Below are 11,519 nucleotides of genomic sequence, written 5' to 3' on the forward strand. Positions count from 1 at the left end.
GGTTCTGGGAAGAGGAATAATTCTATAAGTCCTCTTCCCCGGAGGGAATTCCCACCTAAAAATCTAAAGTCTGAGCTGTTAGCGAATCACCTGGCTTTGTTGCCCCACACGGGCAGAAGACCTCTTTCCTCTGTTCTGCTGCTGGGTAGGAGGGATAAACGGCCGCTCAGAAGCCGGTGTGGCTGGCATGAGGGGACCTGCATGGCTGTCAACCACGAGCGTCATGGATGGGGCCTCTGAAAGTCATCAGGAATCGCCATCCCCTTTAGGAGCTCCTGGGCCACTGGAATCCATATGGAGCTGAGAGCCCACCCTGGTTGCTTCTTGCTGTCCAGGTCCTAAGACCTGGTCCTGGAAGGGGGGTGGCAGAGCCTAGAAAACTCTGGATACCCCCTGTGGTCACCACCTCACTAACACGAGTCGACTGTCTGCAGAGCAACAACCAGTCTAACATCCTTCCTAAATCCCACCCCTCCTAAATACTGCCCTCGGTGGTGTGGGGCTGGCGAGTGGTCCAGACTGCTTCCCCGACCTGTGCTCACACCTGTGCAAATGGTAGAAGTGGACCTTGGGCCTGAACAGATGATTGTTCCCTGCAGAAACTAAAGGTGGAAAAGTTCCTTCTGAAGTCAGGGGTCGGGTGTTGGCCTTGGCCTCCAGAGGTGGCTTGACCACATGCAGCCTCGAGATCTGTCTGGGTATTTGCACCCAACTGTAACTCGGTCGGGAAGGTTGAGTCACGGCTTCTTTCCATGCTTGGGGAAGGCATTATAGGAGCACACACATTTAATTATGCAGCAGATAATTGAATGGGTACAAGCCCTACTTAATGGGGAAACCTGTGTGAAATGGACAGGGAAGGGCTTTGTAATAATGAGTCAGCACAAGGGAGCCATGGCCTGACGAACGTTCTGGCTCTGGGAAGCCCCAGATAGAGCAGCGGGCAGAGCGGGAGAGAAAGGGGCAGCCTTGGCGAAAGCAGGAGTGATGGAATTTTCCTTTTTACACCTTGTGTGGCATTCGGAAGCTGTCCCTGCCTAGAATCACTTGAGACCTTGGAATTGAACCCTGGAAAACTCCTTCAAAGGGCTATTGCATTTGGAGAAGAAAGCAGGTGGTCCTCAGAGGCCGGGAGGTTCGTTGGCCATATTTCACAACTGAGAATGTAAGTAAAGACAGGCCACGCAGACACCCCCAGAGGCCCAGAGCTGCGAACCCCCTTCCTGTGCAGAGCTGGTCTCCCAGGAAAGCCTCACCCCGACGCAGCCCACCAGGTGCCTTGCCCGTGACTCTGGTCAGCTGATGGCTGACCTCAGGAGGCTGGAATTCTGAACTGTCTCTTGCACGGTGAGACCGCCATCTCGGTGTGGAGCACCTGGCTTCCCAGTGGCTACATTCAGAAGCCGAGGGAGAGGTATTTACAGTGGCGTGGAGAGGTTACAACAGAATCCCAGCAAAAAGGCCAAGAATTGAAAGAACAGCTTGCTTGGAGAAACGGATTCCTTGTACAATCTGGTTTTCACCTATGTAGCGAACATTCAGTGGCTGGTGCGGTGAGTGGGGGGGTGGATGGTAGGTGTGCCCCTCTAGAGCTGCAAGCCGTCCTTGGTTTTCACGGGGCTAATTGGTTCACATCTGGCGTGCTATCTCTCGTTCATATCCGTTCTCTGGGAAGGCTCCGGATGAGCCCTGGGAAGCCAGCCCGTTGAGGAGAGGGGTGTGAGTGCCTCCTCCACTTGCCCTGTGGGCAGCTAAGGAAGCAGAGGAAGCCTCTGCCCTCAAGCTGTCCCCGGGACGGCAAAGGCATTTATGTTCTCACATCAGTTTTCTGACATGTACAGTTAAACCCAGTTCTGACACTAACTACTCAGAGTTGGCATAGGTCCCAGAGGCTGAGGGGCTCAGTGCCACAAGACTGCCCCCACTTTAGCCACTTGCCACGAGTGGGGTTCCCCAGGCTCCCCACACTTCTGCCTGGCTAACCTCACAGTCGGGATTTCCTCTGGACTCCCCTCAGGTTTGATGATTCATGAACACGACTCCCAGAACTCAGGGAAGCTCTGTACTTGGGATTGCTGGCTTATTATAAAGGATACATAGGAGCACCTAGGTGAAGGGATACATAGGGTGGTGGTGGGGTCAGGGAGGGTGCAGAGCTGCTCTGTCCTCTCTGGGCATACCACCCTCCCAACACTTCGGTATATTCCCCAGCCCAGGAAGCCTCCAGAAACTGGCTATTCAAGTTTTTACCAAGCTTTGTTATGTAGTCACAAATGATTGATTAATCATTGGTGATGTAACCCCACCCTCTTTCCCCTCCCTGGAGGTCAGGGGTTGGGGCTGAAAGTTCAAGCCTCTAATCCTGTGGTTGGTTTTCCTTGTAAGTGTCTCCCATCCTGAACTTATCTAACCCCCTACCCCCAGGTCATCAGGATGACAAAGACACTCCTGTCATTCTGGAAATTCCAAGGGTTTGGGGAAGTTCTGTGCCAAGAACTGGGGCAAAGACCAAACATATACATATTTTCTGTCCTAACACAACACTCTGGCGTCCTACCGACAACCGTGACCTGGCAACACAAACAGTACAGTTCATTATGAAGAAAACGCTGGGGCTGGATTCTCCTTGGGGGAGGTGAAGGCTTCCAGGAGGAGGCAAATACTCAAGCAGACTCCTAAAGGTTGAATCGAATTCTTGTAGAGACGGGTGGGTGGGACAAGAGATGAGTGTACTTTCCGGGAAGAGGCACACAGAAAAATCAGTGGGGCTGGAAGCAGAAGGCTGGTTTCGTTGACATTTCATCCATTTAATATTGATTGGTGCCTGGTAGGTGTCCGTCAGGGGCTCGATGCCAGGCTCCGGTTCTCCCCATGCCCCGGGAAGATGGAGGAGTGCGCTATACCTTTAAGACCTTACCTTGGATAGGCATGGCTCTTGCATTTTCCCTCAGGTGTAGAACTAGCCACAGGTGAGCAGGGAGGTGAGCAGGGCCATTTTTTTTTTTTTACCGTATTAAAGACTTAAGACTTTCAGGACTCTGAAGCCCTTGAAGGCTCCTTGGCTTCTAGAAGGTTCTGTGAAGGTTCTGTGCATTTGGATTAGTGACGTAGCTGGATACCCGTTAACAAGTGGCTGTTGTGATCCACACGGGAGATGACAGTGACCAGGGCTCAGGGAAGTGGCCACAGGGATGGAGAAAGAGCATTTTAGGGGAAATGTGAGAGAGAAGAGTTGAAGAAGATGCAGGTTTCAGGCAACCAGGTCGATGAATGGGAGAGTGTTTCTTTGACCACAGAGGAGGAATCATGTCAAAGATAGGAGGGTTCTGAGACGCCATGGGTGGTGAGCCACGCGTTGGCATGGGCTGTTTCCTAGTTTCCTCTAAGCTGTCTTTGCTTTGATTAAGCAGCTGATGGTCCAGGGACCAGCGAATCCTGGTGACAAAACCCCCACCTTTTAGTGAAAGGATTATGGGATCCTTTGCATTTCTGTGCATCAAAGAAGACATTGAACTGAAAGCTCATTAAAAAAAAAACCAACCTGTGTGCCCAGCAAACTGCCCCCGGCTGAGGTGCCCAGCGTGGGGAGGATGGCTTCAGAGACACTGATAGCACCTGACACGTACAGAGCGATCGCCGCGTACTGGGAGTTGTGCTACACGCTTCACGCGAATGAACTCATTTGGTCTGAAAACAACCCTGTGAGCAGGGTACTATTATGTATATCTCACAGACGAGTGGACAGTGAGGCACACAGCACGTTGAAAGAATAACAGAAACTGAGTTGGTTTGAGAATTTTTTTAAGTCGGAACGCCTCCCATCTTGTCTGATCGAATCCATCTTTCTTTTGACTTCTGCTTGTTTTCACTTTGGGGAATCAATCCAAAACTGCTACAGGCTATCAGGGTAGAAGATTTGTCCAGGGATCACAAGGACAGCCGCCTTTCGATGGGGAAGGGGAGTTCTTATTCCATTTCTCATCTCCAGCCTCTTCTTACGCGTCCGTTTCTGTATTTGTAGCCCACATTTCATTGACTCTAGGATGCCGTGAGATACACACCATTTTTTTCTGGACCGCGATAAAAGAGGGGAAAAGATGGTGCCGACTGAACTCTGGCACACCATTGATTACAGGACGCACCCTGATTTGTGAGCTATAAAAATGAGAAAAAATGGGTGCCTCCAAATGAAGTACTGTGTGTGTGTGTGTGTGTGTGTGTGTGTGTGTGTGTGTGTGTGTGGCAGATGGAAGGCATTTTGTTAGATCCTGATTGTTTCCCTGTACTTGTGTCTCAGGAAAAACAGATGACCTTGGATATTTTCCTGACAGCGGTCTTGACCCAGTGTATTGGTTCTTCCCCGTGGGAAAGCCCTTTGCCTGAGAATGTGTCCGGCGTGGTCCAGCCCCAGGGCTCAGGCGTGGGCTGCAGGGTGTGATGAGAAGGCTGGGAGGTTCCAGATAATGCGATTCACAGTGGACTGGGTTTTTGCTTTGGGCTGTTGGGGACATTGAACATTTAGCTCCTGGCGACTTGTTCCCAGGGTTTATGTTTGCCGTGAGCATGAAGTACAGAGAGCGCGGCCCCTGAACAGGAAAGACCTCCGGGTGGAGGGTGGCCGGGCCTATTCCTGGCTCAGGGGCTCCATGCAAGCCACGTAGCCTCCCTTGGTCTCGGTTTTCCCTTCTCTGAATAGGGGGTGTTAATTCCTGCCTTAAACATTTACATAAAGATTAAGGAAAACAGAATATAAATGTTTGCAAGATATGGCATCTTCATATCATTCCAGACCACTTTGTAATCTCTCCCTACTTAATTAAAATGAAAAATGAAATCCTTTCTCCTTTTAGGGATGCTGCTTTGGCCCCTGGCACTGTGCCCATTAATGGTGCTTTGTCCCCGCAGCATTTTCTGTAAAGAAAATAATCTTCTGAATTCTGGGGGAGTAAAAGCCTCCTGGGTGTTGTTCGTTGGAATTCTGCGGCGTGAATACAACCAAGACCTGGAAACTGGCAGTGGGAAGACAGTTCTCAAGACCGAGGTGACTTAGGTTTAGAGAAAAGGTCACAAGCAACTCTTCACTCGGGAATTTTGTCTGGAAAGTCCCCTGAAGGCACTCCTCTCCTTTCTTGTGGCTGCCTGGCAGTCCTGGGTCCCGGGATTTGTGTTTCATAATGTTAGGCCATTTAAGGGCAGGATGGTCGAGCCCGTTCAGCAAACTCGGGCCAAGCTACCCTACCAGTGCCTCGTTCATTCGCACGTGTTGAGAGCCTGTGTGCTCGGTAAGAAGGTACAGCGCGGAGCAGAAACGTTCGTGGGGTTCCCGATCAGTAGGGCAGACTAACCTCAGGCAAAGAACTCAAGAAATAAAGATGGAATTTGTACTGGGAGGAATGTCCTGTGGGATCCATGGAAGGCACTTCTGAGATCAAGGAAGGAAACCCCAATCTAATGAGAGAGTTCCAGAAGAGATTTCCTGAAGGACAGAGAGTTGCCAGATGAACAGGCCCTAGGTGGCTGTGGAGGGGGAGGAGAGCATGTATGAGGATTGGATGCAGCCAGACCCTGGACTCTGGAGAAGGGTCTGTGGGGTGCAGGGAGGAGAGAGAGTAGCCTGAGAAGAATCTCAGAGGCTGCCGGTGGGTGGGCTGACCCATGCATGCCTTGCAGGGCAGGCGATGTTGATGACATTGGACTTTTCCTGAAAGCGCTGGGCGGTGTTGAGAAGTGGTACTTTGCCTTTTGCAAGAGTCTGGCACTGCTCTGGGCCAGCATGTTAGGTGACAAATTGAGGGACATTGCAGCTATCCGGACGAGAGATCAAGGTGACCCAGTGAGGGTGGCCATTGCAGAGGTGGAACGAGAGGCTGGGGTCAAGTCCAGAGGGAACTCGAGCAGCCAGCTGTGCTGGGGGAGCCAAATGGATGAGCTCTTGTGCACTGAATCAGTACTCCTACAACTCTGGATTGAATCTTAAAGCTAGTGCATCCAACTGGGACATGGAATAATTTCTCCTACAGTTTTTTTCTTTATAAATATAATTATATGTTATATTGGTGAATTTAAGAAATAAACATTGTGTTTTTAGGTTATGATATATCCTGAATGGAAATGTACTCACTGTGCCTATAATTATAGCAGTCTTTACAGATTATACTTATTTTAGAATACTACAATTTGCAAGTCCTTTAATTACAATATAATACATATTTGAGATAACTTTGCTATAATTATAGAATAATTTAAATTTATATTTACCAGATTAGATGACACTTGGTTCCCGTCACTTTTCATTCCTATGTGGGTATGTTTTCTAAAGTCAGTGTGATTAATTACAGATAGAAACGTGCCTTATACTTTGTGAAAGGAAGGGAAGATACACGTTTTCCTAATTTCTTATAATTAGAGGCTGATATGAAAAGACATTGCTGCCATAATCGAAGCACATCCAAGTGGGTTTGGTCAAGCGTTGTGGGTTTTAATCTATCTTCCTGATGCCCCTCCACCCTCCCCAGGAATTGAGAACATTCTGATGGCTGGGGCCCCTCATGTTCTGTTAGAACATCATAGAGGAGATGGAGAGACATGAGGAGGCCCTAGACCAGCCTGAAATCACTCCATCTCCCCCGGCAGGGCTGGGGACGGACCAGGCAGTTTTGCAGGTTGCAGAACAAAAGAGAGCGTTTTCAGCCTCCTGGAGCTTCTCTACCAGAGGCTTGTGTCAGGTGTACCTTAGGTGTATGTGGATTCAGTTGCACAAACCAATAATTTTTAAATGCTTATTTATTTGTTTATTTTGAGAGAGAGAGAGAGAGAGAGTGAAAGTATGTGTGCACATGCCAGCAGAGGAGGGGCAGAGGGACAGAGAGAGAGAATCCCAAACAGCCTCTATGCTGTCGGCACAGAGCCCGACATAGGACTCGATCTCATAAACTGTGAGATCATGAGCCTGAGCTGAAATCAAGAGTTGGATGCTTAACCAACTGAGCCACCTAGGCGCCCCAAACCAGCAATTTAATAGAAAGCCCCCGGTTCTCATAGGGCTGCTGATGCCCCAGCCTTCCCTCCTAGAGCTTGAGTCGCAGACGGTGGGTGTCCTCAGTGGGGTGCACTTGTCCCCTCCCTAGATGGTCCCTGGCTCTCACAGGTTTCCCATCCGCTGCAGACTCGAGAAACCCATGGTCTGAGGCCAGGTTCACGTAGGGGGGCTGGGGGGGCGGTGGCGCCCTGCATCCTTGGGGAGGCAGCTGGGAAACCTGCAGGAGATGCTATAATTATCCTGAGGGTAGACATTGACTAAATGGAGGAATGGGTGAAGGGTCACCTTGGACAGATGCAAACTCCCCCATAATGGAATCACTGGATAAAATCCCTGCACGGAATTCAGTGCTGCCTGCTATAGCCATCCGGAACTTGTACTGGCTTGACTCGCGAGAGTCCTGCATGCAGCATGTACTTCGCCAGCCATCCAAGGCGTTTTCAGGGGTGACCTTCGACTAGGCAGGACTTTCTTTTTGTGTGCCAACTTACAGCTCAGTCCCTGCCCAGGAAGTGATGTTTCCCTCATTAAATCCAAAGACCTTTTCTGGTGGGATGTTCTTGAAGCCTGGGTCAACCTCTTGCTCCATATTAAGCTTTCTCATCTGCTTATGAGAGAAAATATGGAACATGTTCCTACTTTCAAGGCAATTTCCCCTGACCCTTTCCTTTTTCAAACCAAATAACACATTGCATTTAATGTTCTCTACATCATTTAAAATTTTTTTAAGTTGATTTATTTATTTGTAGAGAGAGAGCGTGTGTGCATGCCTGAGTGAGAGAGGGACAGAGTGAGAAGGAGAGAGAAATTCTAAGCAGGTTCTGCACTGTCAGCTCAGAGCCCCACTTGGGGCTTAAATTCACGGGCCGTGAGATCATGACCCAAGCCGAGATCAAGAGCGGGACACATCATTTTAGAGAGGGCTAAACGGTGACTGCTCAGGCCCCTTGCTGATTCCTTCATGTGGCTCGAGGCAGTGGGACAGAGGAGAACGAGTCCAGCCCTAGAGGGGTCAGGCTGTGTGGGCTCTGCCCTGGATCCCCACCTTTCCCTGAACAGCGCTGGGCAAGTCTCTCTCAGCCTCTGCCGAAGTGGAAACAGGTTGGATAGCCCCAAAGGGCCCTTCCATGTCTAGCATTCTGTGTTGAAAATGATCAGGCATTTATTGAGCACTTGCTGTATACACACATGACATCGTACCAGGCGCTGGGCTGGGAGAGTTCCAAGTCCCTGCTCTGAAGGAGTTTAGAAAACATTCCCTGGTTCAGGTGATAGGTGAAGCCCCTGCATAGGGAGACCAGTATGGAAGCCCGTGAGCTGGGCTCTCGGCTGGTCACCCCCTTATCCCCATCTACAAATCAGATTTGCAGTAGCCTCTCCTTCTGTCGTGGTGCCAGTGTTTCTCTTCTAGCACAGCGAACCTTTTCTCTAAAGAATCCAGTTGTAAATATTCTTGGCCCAGGGGCCATACAGTATGTGGTATAACAATTCCATTCTTCAGTTATGGCAAGAACAAGTAGAGACAGTATATGAACAAGTGGGCATCTCTGCGTTCTAATTAAACTTTATTTATAGACATGGTTTGCTAACTATTTTATAAAGTTTTAGTTTGAAAGGTTAACGCTCTGTCTTAAACCCTAGAAGGGGTTGTGTCATCGTAACTGGGGTCTGGATGTGGCCAGACGATTACCACACGTGGGTCAGGCTCAGCACTGACCCTCCCTTTAGACTTGCACCAGCAGAGACCTGACTGTAGGTCAGTTTGTTACTGGGCTTGTTTTATAAGAACATTCAGGACTCCACCAGGGAGTTAAGCTGACTGCCAGGGAGTCTCAGGCGCCCCCCCCACCCCCACGCCATGGCTAGGACAGTTGATACTTTCCATCTTTGTCTTCAGAGATAGAAACTTCTGTCCAAACAGAGGCTCTTTGATTGAGGTTGACCCAACAAAGCCACTTTTTGCCCATTTCGGGAAACCTCCACAGGCCCTCACCTTGTTCATCCCTTGGCCTCTTCAGAATGTTCTACAAAGAAAGAATACTGTCTGGCTGCCACATCCTGGGGTTTTGTTGGCAGAAGTCTCCATAGGGGGTTACGTAAGGCAAGAAGGCAAGTCAGGAGGAGTCACCCCAGGAAATCTTCCTTGTCACGAGGATAAACGTGCCCTTTGGGCACTGGAAACTGGAAATGGCTGGTACTAGACAAACAGCTACCTTCAGTCCTGAGTATAACTGAGTAATTGTTTTAAGTCCTGGCAACTTGTGGTTTCCACTCCCGCAAGGACTCGAGGGAGGAAGGGCATTTGTTCCAGAAGCTGGTGTTTCAGCAAGCCACGCTTGGGGCTTTGTTTTGTTTACAGGGAGAGGTGACATCCAGCCTCAGTTGGACAGCGCTCTCCAAGATGTCAACGACAAGTATCTCTTGTTGGAAGAGACCGAAAAGCAGGCAGTCCGGAAAGCACTGATTGAAGAACGCGGCCGATTCTGTACCTTCATCTCTATGCTGCGGCCCGTGATTGTAAGTCAGTGGAAGGCTCTGGAAGGCTTACACTGCTGGTGTGGAGGAGACTTTCCTTTATTTATCCAACCATCACTGAGTCGTCAGGAATCTGCTGTGTATCAGGGATCACGATGGTGGAATCACTTCTGTAGAGCAGTGATTCTCCATGAGTTGCCGATGGCCACGTGGCCACTGCTGGTGCACAGTTCTTAGCCCGAGTTGTTGACTTACTCTTTCTCCCCCCAAGTCTAGAAGGCCTTGCAGAGTGGTTCTTAAAGTGCGATCGCCTGGCCAGCAGTGTCACCTGGGAATTGGTTACAAATGCGGCTTCTCGAGCCCAACCCAGACCTTACTGAATCCAAATCCTACCAAATCCAAGCCTCTAGGGGTGGGGACCCAGGCATCTGTGTGGTTTTTTTAAATTATTTTTAGTTTATTTATTTATTTTGAGAGAGAATGAGAAAGCAAGCAGGGGAGGGGCAGAGAGAAGGAGAGAGAGAATCCCAAACAGGCCCCACGCCCAGTGCAGAACCCGATGTGGGGCTTGAACTCCTGAACCTTGAGACCGTGACATGAGCTGAAATCAAGAGTTGGACACTTAAGTGATCTCCAGTCATCTGTGTTTTAAACAAGCCTTTCAGGTGATTTTGAGACCCAGTGGCTAGGTTCAACACCAGTGAGTGACCATGAGGTTAATATGGGAGGAGCCTCAAATCAATTCTTATTTATTTATTTATTTATTTATTTATTTATTTATTTATTTTTGAGAGAAAGAGCAAACACATGAGCAGGGAAAGGGGCAGATAGAGAATCTTATTTTGTTTTTGTTTTTGTTTTTTTTTGAGAGAGAGCACATGAGTTGGCGAGGGGTGGGGAAGGGAAGAAGAGAGAATCTCAAGCAGGCTCCATGCCCACACCACAGAGCCCAATGCAGGGTTCGATCCCATGATCATGATCCTGGAATCATGACCTGGGCCGAAATCAAAGAGTCAGACGCTTAACCACCTGAGCCACCCAGACATCCTAGATTTTTTTTTTTAAGTTTATTTATTTATTTTGAGAGAGACACAGAGACTGAGAGGAAGGGGCAGAGAGAAGGAGTGAGAGAATCCCAAGTAGACTCCAAACCACCAGCACAGAGCCCTATGTGGGGCTTAAACCCACAAACCGTGAGATCATGACCTGAGCCAAAGCTAGACACTTAACCTACTGAGCCACCCAGGTGCCCCCTGCAAGACTTATTTTTTTTTTTTAACATTTATTTATTTATGAGACAGAGACAGAGCATGAACGGGAGAGGGTCAGAGAGAGAGGGAGACACAGAATCCGAAACAGGCTCCAGGCTCTGAGCTGTCAGCACAGAGCCCGATGCGGGGCTCGAACTCACGGACCACGAGATCATGACCTGAGCCGAAGTCGGACGCTTAACCGACTGAACCACCCAGGCTCCCCAAGACTTATTTTTTTAAGTAAATCATTTGCATTGCCATAATTGAGGACTTTTGCTGTAGGCATTCTTGAAGCTGATACAACGACCCCAGCTCACTTCCCTCAGCCCTAGCAAAATGCCCAAGTAGGAGTCGTTCCTCTGAGCACAGAGCTTTTCCATGGCTCATTCTTGCCGAGGCCTGCAGTCCCAGCTTGGTACTTGGGTGAAGTGAATGACTTTCTTCCACAGTCTCCTGCCCCTATCTCACTTGCTGTGACTTTCTATTAAGTAGGTGGGGAAAAAATAAGAAAGAAGGGGGAGGGGATAGTTAACTTTATTGCACACACATGTGCTGTCACCAAGAGCTGTTATCAGATCTGGACCAAAATTGTTCCAAATCGTGTCAACCGTCGAAGCTGAGTGAGCTCAGAGGGCCTCGGCCCATGGAGGGGGCTATGCTGCAGGACTCCATGAGAAGATACAGGCGGACCATCCGGGAAGATGTGGCAGCTCCCCCCCCCCCCCCCCCCCCCCCCCCCCCCCCCCCCCCCC

General features: G+C 49.5%; 1 protein-coding gene across 3 annotated transcripts in view; it reads left to right on the forward strand.

The window, feature by feature from the left end:
• Positions 1–11,519, forward strand: part of MTSS1 (MTSS I-BAR domain containing 1) — a 166,294-nt gene that overhangs the window by 139,566 nt on the left and 15,209 nt on the right. For all 3 annotated transcript variants that reach the window (XM_049633497.1, XM_049633498.1, XM_049633499.1), the window contains exon 7: positions 9,399–9,556. In XM_049633497.1, coding sequence (XP_049489454.1) covers positions 9,399–9,556 — 158 coding nt within the window. The remainder of the gene's footprint in view (positions 1–9,398; positions 9,557–11,519) is intronic.

This window comes from Panthera uncia, chromosome F2, assembly GCF_023721935.1.
Source record: "Panthera uncia isolate 11264 chromosome F2, Puncia_PCG_1.0, whole genome shotgun sequence".
Taxonomy (NCBI): Eukaryota; Metazoa; Chordata; class Mammalia; order Carnivora; family Felidae; genus Panthera; species Panthera uncia.